At 35.4% G+C, this 23,490-nt stretch overlaps 4 protein-coding genes across 4 annotated transcripts; 1 reads left to right on the top strand and 3 right to left on the bottom strand.

The window, feature by feature from the left end:
- Window positions 1-4,117: 4,117 nt before the first annotated feature.
- LOC9327965 (NDR1/HIN1-like protein 6) lies at window positions 4,118-5,080 on the top strand. The gene has a single exon (XM_002894543.2). It carries the CDS (start codon window positions 4,229-4,231, stop codon window positions 4,946-4,948), a length of 720 nt encoding a protein of 239 aa, XP_002894589.1. The 5' UTR covers window positions 4,118-4,228; the 3' UTR covers window positions 4,949-5,080.
- An 80-nt stretch (window positions 5,081-5,160) lies between these two features.
- LOC9327964 lies at window positions 5,161-6,096 on the bottom strand. Its single transcript, XM_002891856.2, has one exon. It carries the CDS (start codon window positions 5,757-5,759, stop codon window positions 5,364-5,366), a length of 396 nt encoding a protein of 131 aa, XP_002891902.2. The 5' UTR covers window positions 5,760-6,096; the 3' UTR covers window positions 5,161-5,363.
- Window positions 6,097-11,484: 5,388 nt separating this feature from the next.
- LOC9330650 lies at window positions 11,485-14,240 on the bottom strand. The gene is made up of 6 exons (XM_021013838.1): window positions 13,464-14,240; window positions 13,245-13,347; window positions 12,554-12,609; window positions 12,237-12,401; window positions 11,854-11,967; window positions 11,485-11,765 (listed from the first exon to the last, which is right to left on the bottom strand). Exons 1-6 carry the CDS (start codon window positions 14,100-14,102, stop codon window positions 11,673-11,675), a joined length of 1,170 nt encoding a protein of 389 aa, XP_020869497.1. The 5' UTR covers window positions 14,103-14,240; the 3' UTR covers window positions 11,485-11,672.
- A 6,985-nt stretch (window positions 14,241-21,225) lies between these two features.
- Window positions 21,226-22,598, bottom strand: LOC110225138. The gene is made up of 3 exons (XM_021014038.1): window positions 22,247-22,598; window positions 22,064-22,163; window positions 21,226-21,979 (listed from the first exon to the last, which is right to left on the bottom strand). The coding sequence occupies exons 1-3, from the start codon at window positions 22,579-22,581 to the stop codon at window positions 21,872-21,874; spliced, it is 543 nt and encodes a 180-aa protein (XP_020869697.1). The 5' UTR covers window positions 22,582-22,598; the 3' UTR covers window positions 21,226-21,871.
- Between the last annotated feature and the right edge of the window lie 892 nt (window positions 22,599-23,490).

Genomic DNA, 23,490 nt, shown 5'->3' with positions numbered 1-23,490 from the left:
GGTCCTGAGGAATGGGGTAATCGATTATGGCAGTCTCCTTAGTCTACCTAGGTGGTTAACAAACTCAATCAAGCTATCCCTAGACAATAGATTCGAATACAAATCAATCCACTCTCGTGACAGAGATTCTCAAGCTAAATTACTTTCATACTCAATTCTCATTGAAGAAATATAACCTAGCAGGCATTATGATTCAATCTAATAAAGTCAATAAGCATTCTAAACATCCAATCTCTTGGGCTAGAGTATGCAAATCTCTGGAATAGTTGGTTCAGACATTTCATCAAACACCTTTTGGGTGTGGAAATATCTGAGATCAACTTCCAATTGATCAGAGAGGAAATAGCATTAAGATCTACTAAACCAGAAGGGAAATCAAGCAATTCTACACTTAACCACCTAAATATACTAAGGATTCCACACCTAATCTAACCCATCCTCAAGAACCCTAATCCACTACTCAAGAACACTGAAGAACATCATGCATAAAAACCCAGAAAACGTTTCAAACCCAGAAATCATTGAAAAGCAAGTATGTTATAGAAAAGAGACAGATCTACAACTTTGATGAAGAAAAGAAATGCAAAACCTCAAAGGATCAACAGGAAAAACGATTACAAAAACTAGGGTTTATGAGAGAACAAAGAAATATATGCTGGGTAAAAGGAAATACAAAATAGAGAGTCGGTGGAGGCCAACTCGACGTGTCGTCGAGCCTGACACGTCGAGACCATGTGATTCTCAAAGGTGGCGCCTTGATGTCCATCTCGACGTGTCGTCGAGCCTGCGTGGTCGAGTCTGCTCCCAGGCGGCTTCCTGGCGTCCTACTCGACGTGACGTCGAGTCTGCTTGGTCGAGTCTGCTCCCAGGCGGCTTCCTGGCGTCCTACTCGACGTGACGTCGAGCCTGCTTGGTCGAGTCTGCTCCCTGGTGATCTTGAACGACTTCATTCCTCTCCAACTCGATCCCAAGTCTAGCTCCAAGGTCGTGTTGGTTCCTCCTTGCTTCATTAAGTCCCAAATAAGCTCCAAAGTACCTGAAACTCATCCAATATGCAACATGCTATGCCATGCAATGCAAATCGTACTAAGTGATGAAAATCTTATGAAAAAGGACTATTAATGCAATGAAACAGAGAGGAAACTAAGCTAAATGCATAAGAAATGTGTGCTAAAAAGAGGTAAAATACAGAGATATCAACTCCCCCAAACTTAGCTCTTGCTTGCCCTCAAGCAAACAGATAGAACCAAGCTGGAGAAGAGGTTTGAAGGTGGAGACTCAGAACCAAAACATGCATAAAGAGTAAGTGAATTCAATGTCCAGGTTGCTAATTCTAGAATGCAAGGTTGACTGATCTCTACTTAAAAACATTAGTCATCTCTTGAACAGATCTTGCAAGTCAACGAGAATGTCTTTATCAATGTAGTGGATATATTAGCCTGATCAACAGTGAGCAATATGTCTGTTTCAATACGCCATGGCCCAATGAAACAAAGTTATATTGGTCGCCTCAAGAACCTCGGTGATCAAGTCGCAGTTACGATGGACTTGAAGTATCATCATCCCCAGAAGCATTCCAATGGAGCTGTCACTGAATTGGAAATAATGTCCAAGACCATTCAAGAAGCCCCAGCTTTGTAAGACCATCGAGCACAAGACTTTTCATATTCGATCGCGGTGAAAGCTTCTCCAATCCGAGCAGCCTATTAAATTCCTTAAAAATGGACCAATATATGCGAACTGAAAACTCTCGGATTTGTAAATAGTAGTCACTCTCCTCCATTTTGATAGTTGGTTCCCATATTAAGCTTCATGGAATTCAGAAAGATACTCGACATCTTTGAACAAAGTTCACGTCTATCTTCTTTTATTATAATTCACGTCTTGCAATTTATGTATCTGACTCATGCATGCATTTGTTATAAAAACTTTGTTACTCTCTATAGATTAATTCCTGACAAAAAAAAATGTGCAACTCGAATTTGTACTTGTAGGTTGTGCCAAACCTATAGATATATTATTCTCTAGTGACCTTTAGAACTAAAATCAGTCTTGTTCAAAGCAAGAAACAAAAAGCAGTATTTTTCACAACAAGAAACAAATAAAAGTATTGAAGAAAATGGACTAATCTTGCAGTTGCACTAAACTTGGAACATAAGAAGATATTATATATATCTTCAAAGTGTAAAACCATTGTAATTCAAAGTGTACGTTTTTATATATATAAACGACATGATATATTTTTAACAAATAATAAATAATTTTTACATGATTCATGTTATTTTTAGAGTTACCTTATCACCACATCCGTAATCATCGACTACCACCATCGTCACCTCCATTAACAATCACATGTTACTCCTATTTCTCTTAGTATGACATGCTATTTTATTAATTAACATTGTTTTTTTCCTCTGATTCTCATTGGATGTCTCTCTTTCGTAGTCAAACTTCCAATATTGATTTTCTTTATTTTCAGATTTCGTGTTATTAGTGTTTATTTCATGTTTTTTTAATCCTAATTACATGTATGTTTTGTCTTTTATTTGAGAGCCATTTCATCGGTGAACAAATATTAGTTTCTAAAGTTTTTTTTGACTCATGACTATTTTCTTAATTATTTTTGAGTCAAAGTTTAGTTATTAATATTATCCTAAAAACAATTTATGACCAAAAAAAAGAGAGGAAATACTTTACCAATATAATGAAGTTAAAGAAAGGGAGACTCACAAAAATGCCCCTTTTTCAATACCCCTTTTCAAAAATGCCCCATTTGGCTGTCCATTTTTAAAAATACCCCTTTTTATGTACAAAGTGACTAAAATACCCTTCTTTTAATAAAAGATATCACAAATATATAAAGAAATATAACAAAATTAGGTCCACAAAATACAAAATATTTTTTGGCGGGAAAAGTGATCCCTCAATTTTTCCCGACAAAACACTTGTAAAACCTTACAAAACACTTGTAAATACTTCGTAAAACCTTTAAAATACCTTGTAAATTTTTCCCGCCAAAAATTTTCCCGCCAAAAAAATTGGGGAATCACTTTTCTTTTTTGGCGGGAAAAATTTGACGGGAAAATTTTACAAGGTATTTTAAAGGTTTTTTACAAGTGTTTTGGCGGGAAAATTGCGGGATCACTTTTCCCGCCAATAAATATTTTGTATTTTGTGGACCTAATTTTGTTTCAAATAAAGGTAAAATGGTCATTAAAAATTAAAAGAGGGCAAACTTAAAAATGGACTCTCAAAGGGGGCATTTTTGAAAAGGGGTATTGAAAAAGGGGCATTTTTAACAATTTCTCTTAAAGAAATGGTGGTATTTCTAAAAAAATTAGTTTGCTTGCTCGATTATTATGGAAAATATACATATAACTTCTTATAATAATTTTTTTATATTTTAAATAGTTTAAATTTTTAAATTTTTTATAATTATCTTTTTACAATTTTTTGTTTCTTAAAACAAAATTTTTGTTTGCCACAGAGAAAAATCTCTTATGAAAATAATTTCTTTATAATTATCTTTTCACATTTAAAACTGTTTAAATTTATAATTATATTTTTCCTTTTTATTTATTAAATAGAAAATATTTATTTGACATATGGCAAAATCTAAGCTCGCTAGATTTGACACATATAACACGATCAACTTTGAAAACCATACTTTATATAACAAGATAATTAAAAAAAAAACAAAATATTATCTATAAAAAACTAAAAGGGTATCTAGCGTTGGAGGTGCTCTAAAGCTTTTGAGCATAACATCCACGAAACTGGCCAAAATTTCGAAATTTACTTTATCAGATTGGTTGTGGTACCATTGCTCTAGTTATGGAATTTCAGATTGGTTATCCTTTTCCTCAATGGTGTTTTTACTTTTTTATCGTTTTCTGTTTTGAACCAAACTCTGGTCTCTTGTTCTGTTATGTGACGATGAATAAAAAAAACATTCGAAAGTTGCCAAAGTCGTCATCCTAACTAAACCAATATAGCATACCGAATACTTTCTTGCTTTTGTTTTTATCGAATTAAATACTCGAAAGATTACTGTAACTGTTGAACAACCTTTAATCCCTTTAATATGTCTCTGATTAATTCAACGTTGTAGGTGAGGAAGGTAAGATGTTGGTAAAAGTCATGCATGGAAACAACTTCACAACACAAAAATTTGAATATAAAATACATGTTGGTGCATTAGTTTTACTAAATACAAAGTTGTAGATCAATGGGAGATCAACAAAAAATTCACCCGGTTCTTCAAATGGAAGCCAACAAGACGAAGACAACAACACCAGCTCCCGGAAAGACAGACTTGCTTCCGGTTCAACGGCCGATTCTGCCTCCTGTTATGCCTAGTAAGAATCGAAATATGTGCTGCAAAATCTTTTGTTGGGTGTTAAGCCTTCTAGTCCTTGCAATGATCGCGTTAGGGATTGCGGTTACGGTTGTATACTTTGTTTTCCACCCTAAACTCCCGCGATACGAAGTAAACAGTTTACGAGTTACCAACCTTGGAATCAATCTAGACCTCTCTCTTTCCGCGGAGTTCAGAGTCGAGATCACAGCTCGTAATCCAAACAAAAAGATTGGGATTTATTACGAGAAAGGAGGCCATATCGGTGTGTGGTACGACAAGACAAAGCTATGCGAGGGCCCGATACCGAGGTTTTATCAAGGGCATCGCAATGTCACTAAACTGAATGTGGGTCTAACGGGAAGAGCACAATACGGGAACACTGTCTTGGCGGCATTGCAGCAGCAACAACAGACAGGACGTGTGCCGTTAGATCTCAAAGTAGATGCACCTGTTGCCGTAAAACTCGGTAAATTGAAGATGAAGAAGATTCGGATATTGGGGAATTGTAAACTTGTTGTTGATAGTTTATCAACAAACAATAATATCAACATCAAAGCTAGTGATTGCAGTTTTAAGGCCAAACTCTGAGATGGTCTTAGTTCTAGGCTTTTACTGTTTATTTGGTGTTACTCAATTCATCATCATTTTCGTATACATTTGATTTATATTTTGAAATTCTGGTTTTTTGCTCTAATTCAAATAAAACGGTTTATATTTTTATACAGTATTACCAATTTTTTCAATAGTAAAACTTTCAATAAATTACTATGAAATCGAAATATTAAAGGGGAAAAAATAGCTAGCTACACGACGTATAACTGAATATATTACCAAAATTAAAAAGATCTCCAGGTTATTTCATCCCAAGTAAAAAAAAAAAAAAAAAAATTAGAAGAAATTACAATGTTATATTTTATCAATCAACAACATTAATTCGAATTTCAAAATCAAACATAACCAAATTATAAATCAAATTTTCCCATAAGGAAAAATAAAATCTCCATCACTTGCCTTTTTCTGATTCATGAAGAACAGCTTTCATAATCAAACCATCATTATGCACAACCATAATCACCGGCGAGTTTCCGATTCCTCTCGCCATCGCCGTCAAAATCTCTGCAATCAAATCCCTAAATTTCTCTGGAACCAAATCTTCACCAAATCTCTCGAAAATCGCATTGTACACGTTATTAGTCTCTTCTCCAGGAGCGACTTCAGATTCCACCGCCACAACATGGTTGAGACCTTGACGAAGCTCTGACGGAGACAACATTCCGTTTTTGTCTAGATCTAGAATCTGGAAATAGTCGTCGGTTATGGATTCGAATGATTTGGTGTCGGAGATGAATCCGATGAGAGTTTTGCTTGTGAATACTGTTTCGATCATTGTAGAATTCATGAAGATTGATCGAATTCGTGTTTTGAGATCTGAATTTGGAAAAAAGTCTCTTTGAAAATTTTGTTTTTCTTTATTGTTTGGTTAAATGGTGATGGTATAAGATTCGATAACGTAGTAATATGTTGCGTGCATGTTTTGCCACAGAGAATATAAGCTACCTTTTTAAAATAAAAATAAAGAAATTTTCACGTTTGGGGTGAAAATGAGTTTCTCAACCATGTTTTGGCAAAGTGACATGGGCTTCTCACCAATTAGCCATTTAGACTTTTTTGGACCAATTTGCCCTCTGAATTGAACTGTTCTCGTTTTTTTTTTTTGTAGGCTGAACTGTTCTCGTTTGATACTAACTTTTTTTTCCTTATGGTTGAAAAAAAAAATTGGAAAAATTTACGGTGCCTTTTAATTTCATCCTCTCTTCACGCTAGAGCACAAGAGAACAGTTCAGACTTCAATTTCTTTCATTTAAATTGATTATCGATCTCGCTTGTTGATCTGAATCGTTTGATTTATCGATTTCTACAGAAACGGAGATGAAGAAATTAGAAGTGCTGGTGGTAATTTCCTTCTAGGTTTCAAAGAAACTCCAAAAAGGAAGTGACATTACCTTCAGATAATTGTGTTTCTTGCAATTTTTCCAAAAAGGTTTTCAAATCCTCTGTAATTGGTGTGTAAATTGAATCCAATTTGCTTAATTGATATGTTTTGATCTGGGATCTGTATTGATTGGATAGTCCTTATGCAATTAGGATGGATTATGGTTCAGAAAAAGCTTAAATTAACGATTTATCTATCTCCTTGACTCTTGATAGAAGATTTTTGTGTTGTTTCATATATAGAGAAGCGAAGCTCAAGAGATAGGAGCAAAGAGGGGTGGGACAGCCAACTAGCTAAGGATGTCAAGGGTTGGCCAAAAAATATTAGCTTGAATTTCAGGTACTAATTTTCTGCATAATCTCAGTAACTAACTTTCTCGAGTATCATCCAATTGGGGTTTTAGATTCTTGAGTTTAAAGTTGGTTTTTGATTTTCAGTTTTCACTCAGCCAAGTCTCGTTAGGAGTTGAGAGTTTACATGGAGCTTACTGCTTCGCAGCGGCAAACAGAAGGAGATGAGGATTTGCAGTCAAACACTATGACACAATCAGAGATTGACGCCATAATGCTTTAAGTAAGTAACATTTACGTAAATGTTCACTCTCATGTTTGTTTCTAAAGTCTATGAGTAAATTTTTACTATGCTTTGTTGTCATCTTTATAATATACTTATAATAATAACTTAATAAGCTTTCGTTGTGATTTTAAGAGTATACTTTTAAACCAACACATACTTTATAGGACTCTCCAAGTTTGAGTATAATATACATGTAAATGCCCAAAACACGTTGGTGAAATTATGTGTATGTGTATCTGTCGTAATTGAACATAGAAATTTGGATTATGATTTTCTCTTAATTTTTCTCTTTATAGTGACATGTTGGTTTTTATTTTTTTTAAGAAAGTCTCCAAAGTTAAAGGCCATCGCTTCGGGTTTGGTAAATTACTAGATGACGGATGCTCGCCCTCTTCTTACACCTCGAGAAGCCCACGCCAAGACTCTTTGTTACGAGAGGAGATTCAAACGTTGAACAAATGTGAAAAGGAAAAAGATGTCCAAATCCAATATCTCACTTGTGACTGAGCTAGACTCCCAAAAATTGGGTTCTGGTCTGTGATGCTCTTAATACCGTTTGTCTGCTTTCCATATTCTACAAGAATATGTTGTCAGCCTTTGGAGAGAGAGAGAGTGATCATGTTTCTCGTGAAGTCATCTAAGAAGACATCTTCAACAAGAATTTATTTGTGTTGTAAGAATTTATGTCAAATAGTAGCAAGAATTTATTTGTCTTGTAAAACAATTTGATTTATATATATTATTCAGATTAATAATTAATAATGATTTTGTAATTTATAATTTAATTTCAGAATTAATATAATTACTGGAAACAAATTGGTAAGATATTTTTGGTAGGAATATGTCCTTATTTGGATTTCTTCTATGTACGTGTATGCAATTTACGGTGTACGCAATATTGATTATATGGACGTGTACGTCTGTTATATTATGTACTATTGTGGAGGCGGTGTACGTAATATTTACAAAGTTTGTATTTTAGCTTTTCAACTTCAAAAAAATATGCTAATATAAACTAGATTTACAAAATTTATGTGTATAAAGCAATAAAGCGTAAAAGAAACAAAAGATTATGAAAAAACTTTGAACAATGACTACAAAATTAGGGTTGCATGAGAAGAAACTCGGGTTGAAGATGAATACAAACTTACAATGATGCCTTTGAATATATGGACGTGTACGTCTTTTAGATTATTTACCATTATTATGGCAGTGTACGTGTAATATTTACAAATTTTTATATTACAAAGCTTGGTTAATTTGACTAGCATTTCATAATATACTTTGAAGGCATTCGAAATATGGAATGTTACACAATTTCCGGTAATTTTAAGAATCATTGTAATGCTTGGTATCTATGATGGTGCACATGGCGAGTTAGCCAAATTCTGTATTTTGTACATATATATGATATTTTTATTTTGATGTTGTTGTTTCTCTGTAATTGTTATTTTAAATTTTTTTAATGAATGTTACATGATATTATTAGTGGAGAATAAAAAAGATTCTAAACTAAATCCGTAAACGTACACGATAATATTAAGATACACGTACACGTACACGATCGCTCCAAATAATTACATCCTAAAAATGCCTAAATCTCATGTCTTTTACTATATATGTACACAAGAATATTTACTAGAACGTAATGGTACAACATTAAAGTGGTTGTAAGAAATATCTAACCACTATCTTCGAATAAATAAACATTTAAATTATTTGACTTCAAAATCAAGTTATTTTGTTAGTTATCTGTATATCTCAATATAGATGGGCGTGTACGTCTGTTATATTATGTACTATTGTGGTGGCGGTGTATGTAATATTTACAAAATTTGTATTTTATCTTTTTGACTTCAAAATATGCTAATATAAACTAGATATACAAAATTTATGTGTATAAAGCAATCAAACGTAAAAGAACCAAAAGATTATTAGAAAAATGTTAACAATTGCCGCAATGTTAGGGTTGCAGAAGAAGAAACTCGGGTTGAAGATGAATATAAAATTACAATAATACCTTTGATTATATGGACGTGTACGTCTTTTAGATTATGTACCATTGTTGAGGCAGTGTACGTGTAATATTTACAAATTTTACATTACAACCCTTTGTTAATTTGATTAACATTTCACAATATACCTTGAAAGAATTCAAAGTATGGAATGTTACGTCTTTTTAAGAATCTTTGCATTTGGACCTATTAGGATGTAACTGTTTGGAGCGGTCATGTACGTGTACGTGTACGTGTATCTCAATATTATTGTGTACGTTTACGGGTTTAGTTTAGAATCTAATCTATTCTTCACCAATAATATCGTGTAACATAACGTTCATTAGAAAATTTCAAAATAACATTTTCATAGAAAGAACAACATCAAAACAAAAATATCATACTTAAAGGATATATCGTACGAATTAAATATATAGCATTTGGCTAACTCGCCGTGTGCACCACCATAGATACCAAACGTTGCAAAGGGTTGCCGGTTGGATTGTTTTCTTGAACTATTGGGAAAACAGTCAAAATCAACTTCAACTATTTTCATGCGGCTTTTTCAACTCAAACTCTAACCCCTTGTATTTATCAACCCAAGCATACACAATTTTCAAATAACAAACCTTGTAACCGTTAGCCAATTTCAACATAATTTTTTTTTTATATTTGTTACTGTCGATTAGAATTTTTATGTCATAATTATTTGTTTTTTTCGTATCTCAATTTTTTGACTTACCTGTTCTCAAGGCCCCATACATGATTGAAATATTGGATATTTTGGTTAGAATTTTTAAGTCATTATTATTTGTTTTTTTGTATCTCAATTTTTTTACTTACTTTCTCTCTAGGCCCCACACACGATTGAAATATTGAATATTTTTGTTATTTTCTTTATTTCGGTATAAAAATAATTCACATTATCGAGTTGATAATTGTAATTTTGGATAACTGGGTTATATAAAATCTAAATATTATTAAAATTTTGGGTATATAACTATATTTTGAGTATCCATTCGGTTCTTGGTTCGGTTTAGGTTATGTTCTAGTTCTTCGGATTAGGTTCTAGTTCTTTGGGTACAGTTTCAATTATTCGGGTAAAGAAATTTAGGATCTTTCTTGTAATTTATCGTTCCGGGTTCGGTTGGGTTCTCATTTTTCGAATATATTTAGTTCATTCCTTTGTTTCAAGTATTTTGTCGAGGCCTATTTTGTATATATTTTAAATGTTTTTTTTGCAAACATTCAAACAGACTAGTTGCAAAATAATATTTTATTAACAAATATGCAAATCGTTTAAACAATTATGTACACATATTGAAACAAATAATTACTGTGTACGTACACATGAATACATGATATTATTAATTTTCAATGACACAGTTTATATAAAGAAATCAATTATAATTTAAAATAAAAATTAAATTTATGAAAATGGATCTTAAAAGATAGAGAAAAATGAATTGTAATTATCAGTACAAAAATAAAAATAATAATTATTAAACAGAAAGAAAGAAAAAATGTGAAAACAAAAAAGGATGAAAAGTAATAATAATGTTATTTTATTCTGTTTTACTGTAGTATACTGTAGTGTACTGTAGATAACAAAATATTCAAACTAACTGGACACGTTAACTGTGTATATTTTTGTTCAGTTACAAGGGCATTTTCGTCCAAAACTGCACCAATTGCTAAAACATGAAAACTCATTTTCACTTTGCCAAAATATGAAATTAAAACTTGGTCAACTACTCTGGCCTGCAATTTACCCTTTAAAATATGAGTTCTTTTTTTTTTCTGCCTTTTCTTTTGGTTTTCTTTTTGTTTTTTTGTTGTTGCTTTTATTTTTAAGCTTGAATATGTCATGATTTGAATGTTAATCTTCCGATAATTATGACATGTCTTCACATTTACAGATTTGTTAACCGGGTGCTTGTCTCCTGGTGGTATAGGAACCTCGGCTGAGGCACCCGCCACCCGGCTTCGAGTCCCGGCCACTGCGCAATTTACCTACGGGGCGCAGCGTCCCAGACCACCAGATCCGAGGGGCCCTTAAGTGGAGGCTTAAAAATCCAAGGAACGCGGGCTTAGGCCCAGTAGGCTAATCGGATCACAGTGTGGTCTGGACACTGGGTTATCAAAAACAAAAAAAAAATTTACAGATTTGTTTGCATATACATCTATTTTCTTAGAAGATTTTGTAATCCCTCCGTTCTTTTATAAGTAATGTTTAAGCTTCTAATTTTATTCTTAAATAGATGATGTTTTCGATTTTTAATACAAAATTAATTACTTTTTATTGGTTTTGACGATTTATATTCTGTAGATTGTTTTTTTATTGGTTGATTAGATAATAAATAATGTTTTAGTTTAGAAATAAACAAAAAATAAATGATTTCTTAATCTATGTGCATTCTCCTAAAATATCACTTATAAAAGAAGGATTGAATATTAATTAGTTAAAATGATTTTGTTATAGGTTGGGTATAATTACGAACTCTTTAACCACTAGCTTATATTTATGTTGGTCAAAGTTTTTGAATACACAAAAGCAGAGATATTAAATGTCATCATTAATGGTGTCAAATTTGAACTCTGTCCCTTAGATTCTTAATTGCCTTCATTTCCGGTTTCTCTGGTTTATGGTATAAGTATAACCTTATAAGGACAGTTATGGTGTGTTTACAGAGTAAGAAACTGTACCGTCTAACAAGGGATTGGTTCTATTTGGTATTATGACAATGATTTACAATGGCCTCAAAAGTGGGTAATCTTCAAGTAGTTCCCTTTCTGACAATGCGTCGGCCTCGTTCTGCGGTGTCCATAGTACTTCTACTGCCTGCAACATTTTTGGTTTTACATCTTTCATTTACTGTAGACTAAACCTTTCCCATGAATATGTAACTTACGGGTACAGAATCTCTCACCATTATTTTGTTTCTTGGTATTGACCCGAGTTTCAGTAAGGCTTCCTTCAGATCTGTAGTTCCGTTTATTGGTGGCAGTTTATGTATACCCTCTGCAGCCACCAAGATGGTTACCTGAACATGTTACAACACTTCCATGTTAAACAATTACCAAAACCAAAGCAAAACAACCTAAAGTTACCCACCCGCACAAATACATATTTCTTTAATTAATTTGACACAGCCCTTAACTTCCGGGCAACCTTTTTGCAAATCCTTCACTGCTTTTAACTTCATTTTTAAAACCTCATGAATTTTCTTTAGGGGGCACAACCTTCTAGACCTAGTTTAACTGTGTTTCCCTAACCCACTAAACGTTCAACTCCGAGTTTTCATAAGTTTACCACAATATATTCATTGCTGAAACCGCTAGCTTTCTTGATCTTTGAGCTTTGTCTCTTTATGCTATTCACGTTAACAAGTGTCTCCTCATCAAATTTTCCCCGTTCTTCAATGGAGAGTTGGTTAAATCGCTTCTCTCCTTTTTCTATACTCGGCTTCACATCCACCTGAAAGAAAATGATACAAAGAGAGTGGTTAGGTTCTGCATCCATGATCGCTCAATGATCCTAGAATTACTAGCCCAGGTAATGAACCAGGCTAAAATGGTGAATATAATACAAAGCATGCAAAAAATTCACTCCAGAACCAGTAGACATACTGATGAATAACAAGAGATGCAATAGTCCGGGTGCCTCAGCAAAGCCAATGTTGCCTCTGTAAGACACAGAAAAATGAGTGGCAGGAAAAACATTAAAACCACGCATATCACAGGAAAAGGAGAAGCATTATTGAAGAAACAGCAAACAGGTTAGAAAGGAAATTTAAATCCCGGAACATTATGAACGGAGTACATAATATCGAAAGCCAAAATAAATGAGTTGGTATGCAAGCAATGATAAGTCTTTTATACAAGTCACCATTTTTCATCAACAGCTGTAACTTTTATTTTAGCATCTATCATGGAACTGGCTACCTGAAACCTTAAGCTTTTACATAGAGTAAGCATGTTGACTCAAGATAAGAAGATAATCAGTAAAGCAATTCAGATTAACATTTTTCAATCAAATCTAGCAACACCAAAATTTAATTAATCCCAAATGTTTACCCAATGCCATTTAAATAGCTTTAAAAATGAGCTACTTCTAATAGATGGCCCTATCTCATAGGTTTTCATATTATTAGAGTTTGAGAACACATTCGGCAGAACCAAACAAAACAAAATAGAGTCACAAGTAATTCACTCAAAAAGCAGCAATAAAAATACACAACATCTTCTTTCTAAAAACAAATGAAAAATACTTGAACATTGTTCATATATAATGAATAAGATCCATCGAAGAATAGGTTACCGGTTAACACATAGCTCAGACCCTCCGGTGTGGATGTATCTGCACTTTCAGCAAGACGATTAAAATCTTGCTGTAGAGTCCTCCCCAAACCCAGCAACCCCACCTAAGACATAAGCAAATTCTCAATCTCATGTTCTTTCCATATGTAAATTATACCAATGAACAAATAGCATTCATAGAACATAACAAAGCTAAGCTATGGAGAAACCGTAGCTTCACCTGTAGCTTAATGACGCTAGTTTTCTGAGTATCGGTTAAAATGCTATCGTCCTGTGACCGATCTGAGAGGAATCCAGAGACCAAAACAAACGCAGCGAAACCAACCAGAATCAAAGAGAAGCTCGAAAACCCACCAAACCCAAAACCAACGGCCGGACCCATCAAACCCCCACCGAACGGTGACGGTCCATAGTACGGAGCGGTCCTAGCAGAGTACGAAAAGCTCGGACTCGATGTTCTCGGCACAGAATACGATTGAGAAGAAGAAGACGAGCTTCGAGACCTCGACGAGAAGGAATTACCACCAATTCTACCACCAGACGCAGCTAAAGCCGAATTAGGATCATAGAACAGAAGCAAACCAAGCAAAACAGCAGCTATAGCAGGTTTCTTCAACGAATCTAACGCTTTCTTGACCTGAATCGCGATTTGTTCAAATGGATTCGAATTGGATCGCAAATCTGAATCTGAATTCGTCGATTGTTTATATTTTACGGAGATTTGGAGACGAATCGAATTTGATCTCTGTTGAGGTTTGGCGTAGAGAAGAACACTACGATGATGGGGTCGTTTCATGTATGGAAGAGGTTGATTCCATTGAAATGGAGTTAATTCCAGAAAGGTAGAAGAAGACGCCATGAACGATTGTTGGTTGATTTCTGGAGAAATTGATCGCTAGGGTTTATGTGGTGAACATTTGGGGAAGAAGACGACAGATAATGTCAGAAATATTTGGAGGGAGATTATTTTCCAGTGGATAATGGTTTTCCAATCGGTTTATGCCTCAAACCGGTTTATTATAAGTACCGACATTTGAAATGAGTCTAATACAATTTTTTTTTTTTCATCTCATTTGATTTATAAAACATCTGAATGATACATCGTGAGATTACATATGTCGAGCCAACGATGACTACCAAGACATCGAGGATGCTAAAGGAAAGGCGATTCCTGAAGCTTCATACCACCAAGCCTAAACCGGGTTCCCAAACGTCGAGCCAACGACGTTAAACAAGCGCGCTTAGTGGGAGGCAACCCACTCGTAAGTTTTTCAATTTCATATTAGTTTTATTTTACTTTACTTTTAGTGTTTTTCGTATTTGCAATTTCAGATCTTTCATAAAAACCATAAAAACAAAATAGAAAAGAAGAAAATCAGAAAATCAGAAAAAGAAGGAGGTCCGTCAACCCAGACCGGTCACGACCCCTCGTGACCGGTGCCACCACCACACGCCGGACCGACCATGACCCCATGTGACCGGTGTGACCATGAGCCCACAGAACGGTCACGTCCCCTTGTCACCGGTGCCGTCCCTGATTCCGAGCCCGACCGTACCGACCGTACAACACCGTCCATCGACCCGCGGTACCGTACCGGATGTCCCGCGGACTGACCCATCAAACCCGTGGACCGTCCCGCGGAATGACCCAACCGTCTCGCACCGTCCCACAACCGTACCGCATTGCACCTCCACGTCCGTTCTTCAATTCTGTCCGACCAAATGATCTAGGATTTAATATTTACCGATAAATTGGATATTTCATGAGTAATGATCGAGACAGAATCTTGAAAGAACAAGCCATTTGCGAGATATCACTATCCAGCCCATACGAGCCGTACCAAACGACGAAAGTCGACATGATCAGAATCTCCCAAGATTCGAAATTTATAGACAATATGCTTATTCCAGAGCATATGGTCGAGAAAAAAGTGCTCGAGATCGGACTAGATTGGAAGATATGACGATTGCAACACCAAAAGAGCCGTCACCGTACCAACGATCCCAACTTTGTATAATTGACTTGAGAAGAGAAATTCATCCGGAAATTAGCTAATCCGAAGAGAATGGTCGAGAAAAACAAGTAATGAATTGGAGTGGATTGGAAGATATGACATAGAGGTATGTCAAATACTTATTACTAACCGATTGAAGTTTAAATGTCAGGAACTACTTTGGATCAAATTTCCATAAGTAAGGTGTCCATTCCGGAGACAATGACCAAGAGAAAAACAACAGTTCCCAGGGTAGATTGGAAGATGTCCGAAGCAACTTTTCACCGTGCCATACCCGGAACACGTGATTTCAAAGTCAAGAAACTTCACCGTACTCAAATCCGCATGTAATATGTATATTTCAAAGTTGTAGTACTATAGGTGTCAATCCAATCTAGTGTGATACAAACAGATGAGATATGATCAGATTTCACTAAGTCAAGCCAAGCAGAGAGTTGTTGTTTTCTAATAATCCTAATGCAAATAGAAAGAAACTAAAATGCGAAATGGCAATAGCAAGCAAGAGAATAACTAAGCAGGCAAGATAACAGGTAATCAAATGGATAAGAGATTCCTAAGGATGGGGTAATCGAGTAGCGTGGTCTCCTTAATCTATTTAGACGGTTGACAAAGCTTCAAAGAAGCTATCCCTAGACAACAAGTTCAAAAGCAAATCAATTCACTACCGTGATAGAAATCCTCAAGTAGAGCTAGACTCAGACCTAATCACCAGTAGCGACATCTAACAAAGCAGGTACTAACGAATCAACTTGTTAAAGCCAATACCCGCTCTAAACGGCCAATACCTTGGGATAAAGACGAGTATCTCTGGAATTAGTGGATCAGACATTCCATCAAACACCTTTTGGGTGCGGGAATGTCTGGATTCATATTCCAGTTGATCAGAAAGGAACAAGCAATAAGCGCAACTAATCCAGAAGGGATTCAAACAATCTAAACTCAACCATCTAAAAAGACTAAGGCAACCACGACTACTTTATCCCATCCTCAGAAACACTAGTCACTACTCAGACAACATCAAAGGCAATAACAGATAAACGAATGAAAACATCATGACAGAAAGATTAAAGGATAAACGAAATCTGAATAACTTCGAAACGAAAATACAAAGTCGCCAGAGCGTACTGCGGCTGCTAAAGTTTAAGGTAAAAACAAGCTTAGAAAAAAAGAGTGATCCTTTAGGGCAAACCCTTAGAGGCTATTTATAAAGACGAAACAAAACAAATAAGGAAACTAGATAGTGGTCTTCACATCAGGACCTTGCGATCGAGTATACTGGCAGATCAAATTGGGCTTCAGGGACTCCGCCTTACGATCGAGTGGTTTGAAGTGAAGACAAGATGGAATGGTCCAGCGACCTTGCGATCGAGTGAATGTTGCCAGGTGGTGATCGAGTGGTTGCTTCTTCTCTTCTCTTTCGTATGCTTAGGTTGTCTGGTTGAGTGCAGGATGAGTAGATAGGTCGCCTTGCGTTCGAGTGATGATATCTACGGCTCTGCGATAGAGTGGTTTGGTGATGATATCTGTGGCTCTGCGATAAAGTGGTTTGGTGATGATATCTCCGGCTGTGCGATAGAGTGGTGATATTTCTGGCTCTGCGATAGAGTGGCGATCGAGTGAAACCGAGCTGCTGGCTTCTCCGGGGTTGTGATCGAGTGGTATGTCCTTCATGACAGTTTCTGCTCGATCTTGCGAGCGAGTGCTTCTTCTGAAATGGCTCTGGGGTTGTGATCGAGTGGTCTGGTGAAGGTGCGATTGAGCTTCCTGACTTTCTGCTCTGTTTCTCCTCTGTTTGAGCACCAAAAGCATCCAAAGCACCTGAAAACAATCCCCATATGCAATGCACATGCATTCTAATGCAAAATCGTTCTAAGTATGCAAAACACACTAAAACGATTACTAATGAGATGAAATGTGGGTGAAACAATGTAAAAGTGATGAAGAACGAATGCCTAGATCATGCAAATTATAGACATATCATGAAGACTGGAAGAAACAAACCGTGTATGGCAGATGGAAAGAAAAGAAGGACACACTCAGCTACAAAAATCGAAGATCCCATCCAAATCTTCACAAATCAGATGCAACAACAAACTAGAACAATGTATGGTTTTTTATTGGCCTTGCAACTTCTTGCATATCAGAACATATCTGGCCTACTGGACAAGATTTCAGGTTCTTCAGACCCCTCGAACCTTCATGGAATGGCATTCAATTCAAGAAAAAACCTTTCGCTAAATGAAGTACATCTCGTTGACCGTGTTCCTGATGTAAGTCATTTCAAACATATATTTAACTTTTTTTTATGTGGATGAGTTCTCATGGTGTTCATTTTTTTTTATAGTTGTCAGTTACTCCGATGCTTTTTGTTGACCCCCATGAAGATGGTTGGGGAGAGTGGGATGATGAAGTGAGAGACAAGAAAGTTGTTTATTTGGTTGATCAGATAAACAAAGGTCATATGTTCAAAAGGTATGGCCTGGTGGCTATGCTGAGCTAGGTCTGATTTTTGTTATAGAAAAGTAGCCTGTTGTTGTTCACAAGAAGCATATAGTTTTTAGGAAAAGGAAACATTCGCCAACCCCTTATGTCAAGGAAACTCCATCTAAATCCAAGGCGAGTACTTCTAGGCAAGGCAAGAAGCGTAAGTTTGAATTGATTGACGATGCTCAGCCTGATGATATAAAAGAGTGGGTGAATTCAGAGTTCGTTGCGGTGAGACATGAATTAGCAGAGACCATTAAGAAGTTAACAGCATAGATGCTGAAACTTAGTAAAAAATACAGGACACACAAATCTCAGATAGGGCAAAAACTTCATTATCGCAAATTGTCTCGCTCGATACATGAAAGTTTTCCTCAATCTAAAAATGTACGTCAAGCATCCAAACAATCAGATATGTCAGTCACTACAAGAAAACATAGCAAATTCCGACAAACCAAATAGTCGGAAATTCGTCGGAAATGGATGTTTCCGACGAATTTCCGACTACACCAAGTTTGTCGGAATTCTCTGGTCGGAAAACAATATTCGTCGGAAATTCGTCAGAAATTTCTGTCGAGATGAGTTGTCGGAAAATGCGTCGGAAATATTTGTTGGAAAATCGTCGGAAATATTCGTCGAAAGCCCGTCGGAAAGGTGTCGGAAATGTCCGTCGGAATAGCGACGGAAAATTGCCGAGGATATCCCGACGGCATATTCCGACGCCATTCCGAGGAGATTCCTACAAACGACGCCGCAAGATCGAGTACGATTCCGACGAATTTCCGACCACAAATCGTCGGAAGTTCGTGGAAACGTTCCGACGAATTTCCGACAAAATATAATATAATAATATATTTAATAGTTTCTGACGAATTTCCGACAAATCGTATTTTTTATTATTTTCCGATGAATTTCCGACGAAATATTATATTTTTTTAAAAAAATATATTTATATTTTATTGTTAATTAATATAATTAATTAAATTAAATAATATTAATTTAATTTAATTGTAATAATTCAATAAAACAAACACAAATATTATATAAAAACATAATTAAAAAAAAATAAAATTCACCACATAATATAAAAAACATAATTAAACATTAATAAGTTCTTAAACAACTAAAAATTATTACAAACGCGAATATTATATATTATCAAATAGATTGTCAACGTTATTTGTTTCATTTTCATTTCCGAGTTGATCTTGGCGAGAAGGCGGAACGAGGTCGGGATGAAGACGGGCCATCATATCCATCCAAAACTTACAATCTTTTAATTGACTCTTCAACTCGATGATTTCGGCTGCGTTTTCTTGACAATTCACGTGTGCATGTGAATATGACGAACTTCCGCCCATGTCTTCGTCAAACGGAATGGAACCAAATCCAAATCTACGTCCTTTTTTAACTTCAACTTGCTATTATAATGAAAATGTTGTTAGGAAATAAAACATATTATCTAAATTATAATATTTTAATTACTATTACTTACCGATCGGAAAATATCGTTTTTTTCTGCTTGGGTGAGTTGATAATCATCAGGCGTGTCCGAATGTTGACTCAATTGTGTGAGTTTCTCTTTCTCCATCTCCCGACATCGACGAGCTATTGCCTCAGCTTTTTTATCAACAAATGTCCCGTCCGATTTCCGTTTGTGAGTCTCCTCCATGAATGTCACCATATCGGGATACTCACCGGTTTCGGGATTACGCTTGCATTTAAAATATTTATTAGTTAAAAATTTACAATAAAATTTATTATAATGCAAATTGAAATGTAAAAAATTTAAATTTTTATTTACCATTTTTTCCTTTTTCCGGACATATGGCATTGATCCACAAGTATGTTTAGCCATGCCATAGCCTCCGCGTTCACTCTTGCGATTTTGAGAATTAGTTTCACTACGGGATTTATTTTGCTCTTGTAACCAATATGCAATAAGCCCTTGCCAAACGTTTTCTCGCATCCATTTTGGCTTTTCTTTCCCGTTAAGCCATTTCTTTTTCCATCCATAAACATAATCCAATAAACGACTCCCACATATCTCCTCAAATTTTTCTTGTACTTCGGCCGTAAGACCATAATCCCAATAAAAGTTTTGCTACAATGTTAAAAAATTTAAAATATATATATTTTTAGTGTTGTAAAATTTTAAAATTTAATTTTTTTAGCTAAAATTATAAACAAAGTAAATAAAGCATAAATTTTATTTAAATAAACTAACCGCAAATGCCTTAAACCAACGTTTCTTTGTGTCTCCGGAGACCGACGTAATATTCGGAGCGGGATCGGGGAAATCGCTCTCCATGATTTTCTTGATAATCTTTGTGAATCCTTTATCGAATCTATACCTATAATTACCAAATTATTTAATTGAGATTATCTACGTAAAACTATAAATTAAATAATACAATTTCTTACCAAGTTGTTCCGTTCATACGGCTTGGGTCGATCTTTTTCAATTTATCTCGACCCGGAGTACGGAGTAATTAGTCTAGCGTCATAGAATCGAGTGGATTTGCATCATCATTCCGTGTAGGCATCGCCAATGGTTCCGTCTCCGGAACTTCCGTGTCCTCCATGGGAAAATCATCCGGTGGTTGGGTTTCGGAACCAAAATTTTGCCCAAGATTCAAATCTGGAGCAAACCCACGTTCATTACAATACGCCATATATCCACTCCACGATCCATTATCCATCTCCTTAATCAAATAAAAAATTTATAATTAGTCTTTTGAATTTTATAAACAAAATTATGAAGAAAATAAAACTAAACATCTTACCTTAACGTTTGTTTATCACAGAGAGATAAGAAACTTGTAGAGAGATTTTATAAGAGTGAGAAGTGTGTAAGAGGTAAAAATCTGTGAGTCGTATATATATAACAATTTCCGACGACCATATTTGTCGGAAATTCGTCGGAAACAATGCAGCGGGAATTTCAAACCAATTAACTTTCCCTCTACATTTACGAGATTCGCGAGATTTAATGTCCAATTTCCGACAAATATGGTCGTCGGAAATTCCGTCGGAGATTGGGCATTAAATTTATTGCCGTTTACTTTTCCCGGGCGTCAGAGAAATTAATGTAACTAATTCCGACGAATTTTCCGACGAAATTTAAAAATTTGTCGGAAAATTTGTCGGAAAATGTTCCCGCTTCAGTATTTCTGAAAGAAAAGTAAAAAAAATAAATTAATTCAATATAGCCTAATTCCGACCATTTTCCGACGGAGAAAATAATGTCGTCGGAAAATTCGTCGGAAACAGGGTATATTAATTTAAATAATTTTAATTATTTTGTGTCAAGTATTTCTTTAATTAAATATACCCTGTTTTGTATCAAAATATATTTAAGCGGTACAAATTTAATCTCAAACGTTTCATACGACAGTTCTGACGAAAGTATGAATAAAATAAAATATTAGAATGGTTTAATTATTATAAAATAGAAACAGATTTTTTTAACAAATAAATTATAATGCATATAATATGATAAATTTAAAAGCATTTAAACAGATTTTATAAAATATATATATAAAACTAAAGAAGATATATTTGATTTACTCAGAATCGGAAGAATAATCTGAACTAGCAGAATCATTTTGATCTTCAAACTCTTCTCCATCCTCTTCGTCTTCCGCATTTTCCCATATCTGTTCGAGTTCTATGTTCTCAATATCAACGAGGGGAATGTCACCGACAGATTGATCTACTTGCGTAATTTCGTTTACTGCAATTTGTTGTAGCGGTTCCTTTTCTTTCACCCCATCAACTCTGCTTCTTGGATTTATTTGATGAGCCGTAATCCATGGATATTGTCGAACACCTACTTGTGGATATGGTATGTAGCAAACCTGTGCTGCCTGAGATGCAAGTATAAACGGATCGTACTTTCTTAACTGCTTAGTCGAGTTGATCTCTGTGACACCATACTTTGTAAGTCTAACACCTCTTCCAACTCTAGGATCATACCAGTCACACTTGAAGAGTATACATTTCAAATTTATGACTCCCGGATATTCAACCTCTAATATATCAGTAATTTCACCATAGTAGTCTATCGAATCTGTACGAACAACGACCCCATAATTCACTGTTTTTCTGTTAGTAATCCCTGGACGTTTTATGAAAACGTAGCCTCGAGTGCAATACATCGGGTATGCCATTGCCCTTCAACCAACTCTTCAAACCATGTTGGATAGTGTTCCTGCCTACTTGCGGCTGATTTGATCTGCAAAACATACAAGCAAATGTACGATTTTAATAAATAGTAACCATGTTCATAATATATGTAAAATCAACGGTGAAAACTTACATAATATTTTAACCAATTAGCATATTGTGTCTGCTTCATTTCCTCTTTTCGAGCCTCTGTCATGTTTGGATACGCTCCAGACACTTGATCATCAAAGATCCTACAGACATTTGTTTTTTTGTATAAGTAATTATTTTGCAAATAATATATGCGTATTATTAAGGTATGAATTTTGTTTCTTACTTCTCGAATGGTATGACATCGTCACAGTTCCGGAGGATGTAAGTATGAATGTGATTAAATTCTTGATATGTAAACCATACTTCTCTTTTCTTCCCACTCAGTCTCCCGATTTGAGAAAAGATATCTGGGACAGATGTATGGTAAAAAGGCCGCACACCCCCATCATCGTACCTACCTGGTTTTCTTGCTTTTGTTTGGACATTTGGAGCAAAATAGTAGGCCGAAAAATGAGAAGTCTCCTCGTTTATGCTTTGAGCTACTATTGATCCCTCAACTTTGCTAAGATTTTTAACTTTTTTCTTCAAATGGAACATAAAACGCTCAAAAGGATACATCCACCGGTACTGAACTGGACCGCCTATTGCTGCTTCACGAGGTAGATGGATAGGCAAGTGCTCCATGACATCAAAGAATGATGGGGGAAATAATTCTCCAAATTGCAAATGATAATCGGGATATTATCTTCAAGTGTATGTAGTCCTTCGACTGTTAGAGATCTTGAACACAAATCTTTAAAAAATGCACCTATACCTGCAATTTAGTTAATAACTGTAAACAAAAAAAGAATATATACATGAATAATAACATATTAAAATAATTGAAAGATAAGTTGTTTGTACCTGCAATTGCTTCATGGACAACATTTGGCAGGAGTTGTGTAAACGCAAATGGTAGTAAACGCTGCATGAAGACGTGACAGTCATGACTTTTCATCCCAGCTAATCTACCACTGTGATCATCAACACAATATGATAGATTTGATGCATAGCCATCAGGAAATTTAACATCATCAATTATCCACTGAAAAAACTTGGTCTTCTTGCTTGCATCTAATCTCCATATAGGAATAGGACCTACTCCGTCTGCAAGCAAATGGAGATCCTCGCGCGCACATATATCGGGTAAATCCATTCTGGATTTGACATTATCTTTAGTCTTACCCGCGACATTTAAAATGGTGTTAATTATATTGTCAAAGAAATTCTTCTCAATATGCATAACGTCAAGACAGTGGCGGAGTAGATGATTTGTCCAGTACAGTAACTCCCAGAAGATACTTTTTTTATGCCAATTATGATGTTCTCCATATCCATCAATTCGGACATGGCCATTACCCCCTACCGATGCTGTACAGTCAACATCAAAATCACGAAATTGATTCAATATATAATCACCATCATACTCAGGTGGCGGTGGATCACGGATACTCTTGTTCTTGCGGAACAACGTCTTACTACGACGAT

The sequence above is a fragment of the Arabidopsis lyrata genome (genome assembly GCF_000004255.2).
Source record: "Arabidopsis lyrata subsp. lyrata unplaced genomic scaffold ARALYscaffold_1, whole genome shotgun sequence".
Classification (NCBI taxonomy): Eukaryota; Viridiplantae; Streptophyta; class Magnoliopsida; order Brassicales; family Brassicaceae; genus Arabidopsis; species Arabidopsis lyrata.
This window is presented reverse-complemented; position numbering and strand designations above follow the sequence as displayed.

Bases quoted from the DNA above. Each gene is read 5' to 3' on its own strand.
- LOC9327965 (XM_002894543.2), top strand. From the start codon at position 4,229: ATGGGAGATCAACAAAAAATTCACCCGGTTCTTCAAATGGAAGCCAAC.
- LOC9327964 (XM_002891856.2), bottom strand. From the start codon at position 5,759: ATGAATTCTACAATGATCGAAACAGTATTCACAAGCAAAACTCTCATC.
- LOC9330650 (XM_021013838.1), bottom strand. From the start codon at position 14,102: ATGGCGTCTTCTTCTACCTTTCTGGAATTAACTCCATTTCAATGGAAT. The intron at 13,348-13,463 runs GTGAAGCTACGG...CTTATGTCTTAG, and splicing joins CTAGCGTCATTAAGCTACAG to GTGGGGTTGCTGGGTTTGGG. The intron at 11,766-11,853 runs GTGAGAGATTCT...AAAATGTTGCAG, and splicing joins TACCAAGAAACAAAATAATG to GCAGTAGAAGTACTATGGAC.
- LOC110225138 (XM_021014038.1), bottom strand. From the start codon at position 22,581: ATGTATCCTTTTGAGCGTTTTATGTTCCATTTGAAGAAAAAAGTTAAA. The intron at 22,164-22,246 runs GTAAGAAACAAA...AAATGTCTGTAG, and splicing joins GATGTCATACCATTCGAGAA to GATCTTTGATGATCAAGTGT. The intron at 21,980-22,063 runs GTAAGTTTTCAC...TATGTTTTGCAG, and splicing joins CTAATTGGTTAAAATATTAT to ATCAAATCAGCCGCAAGTAG.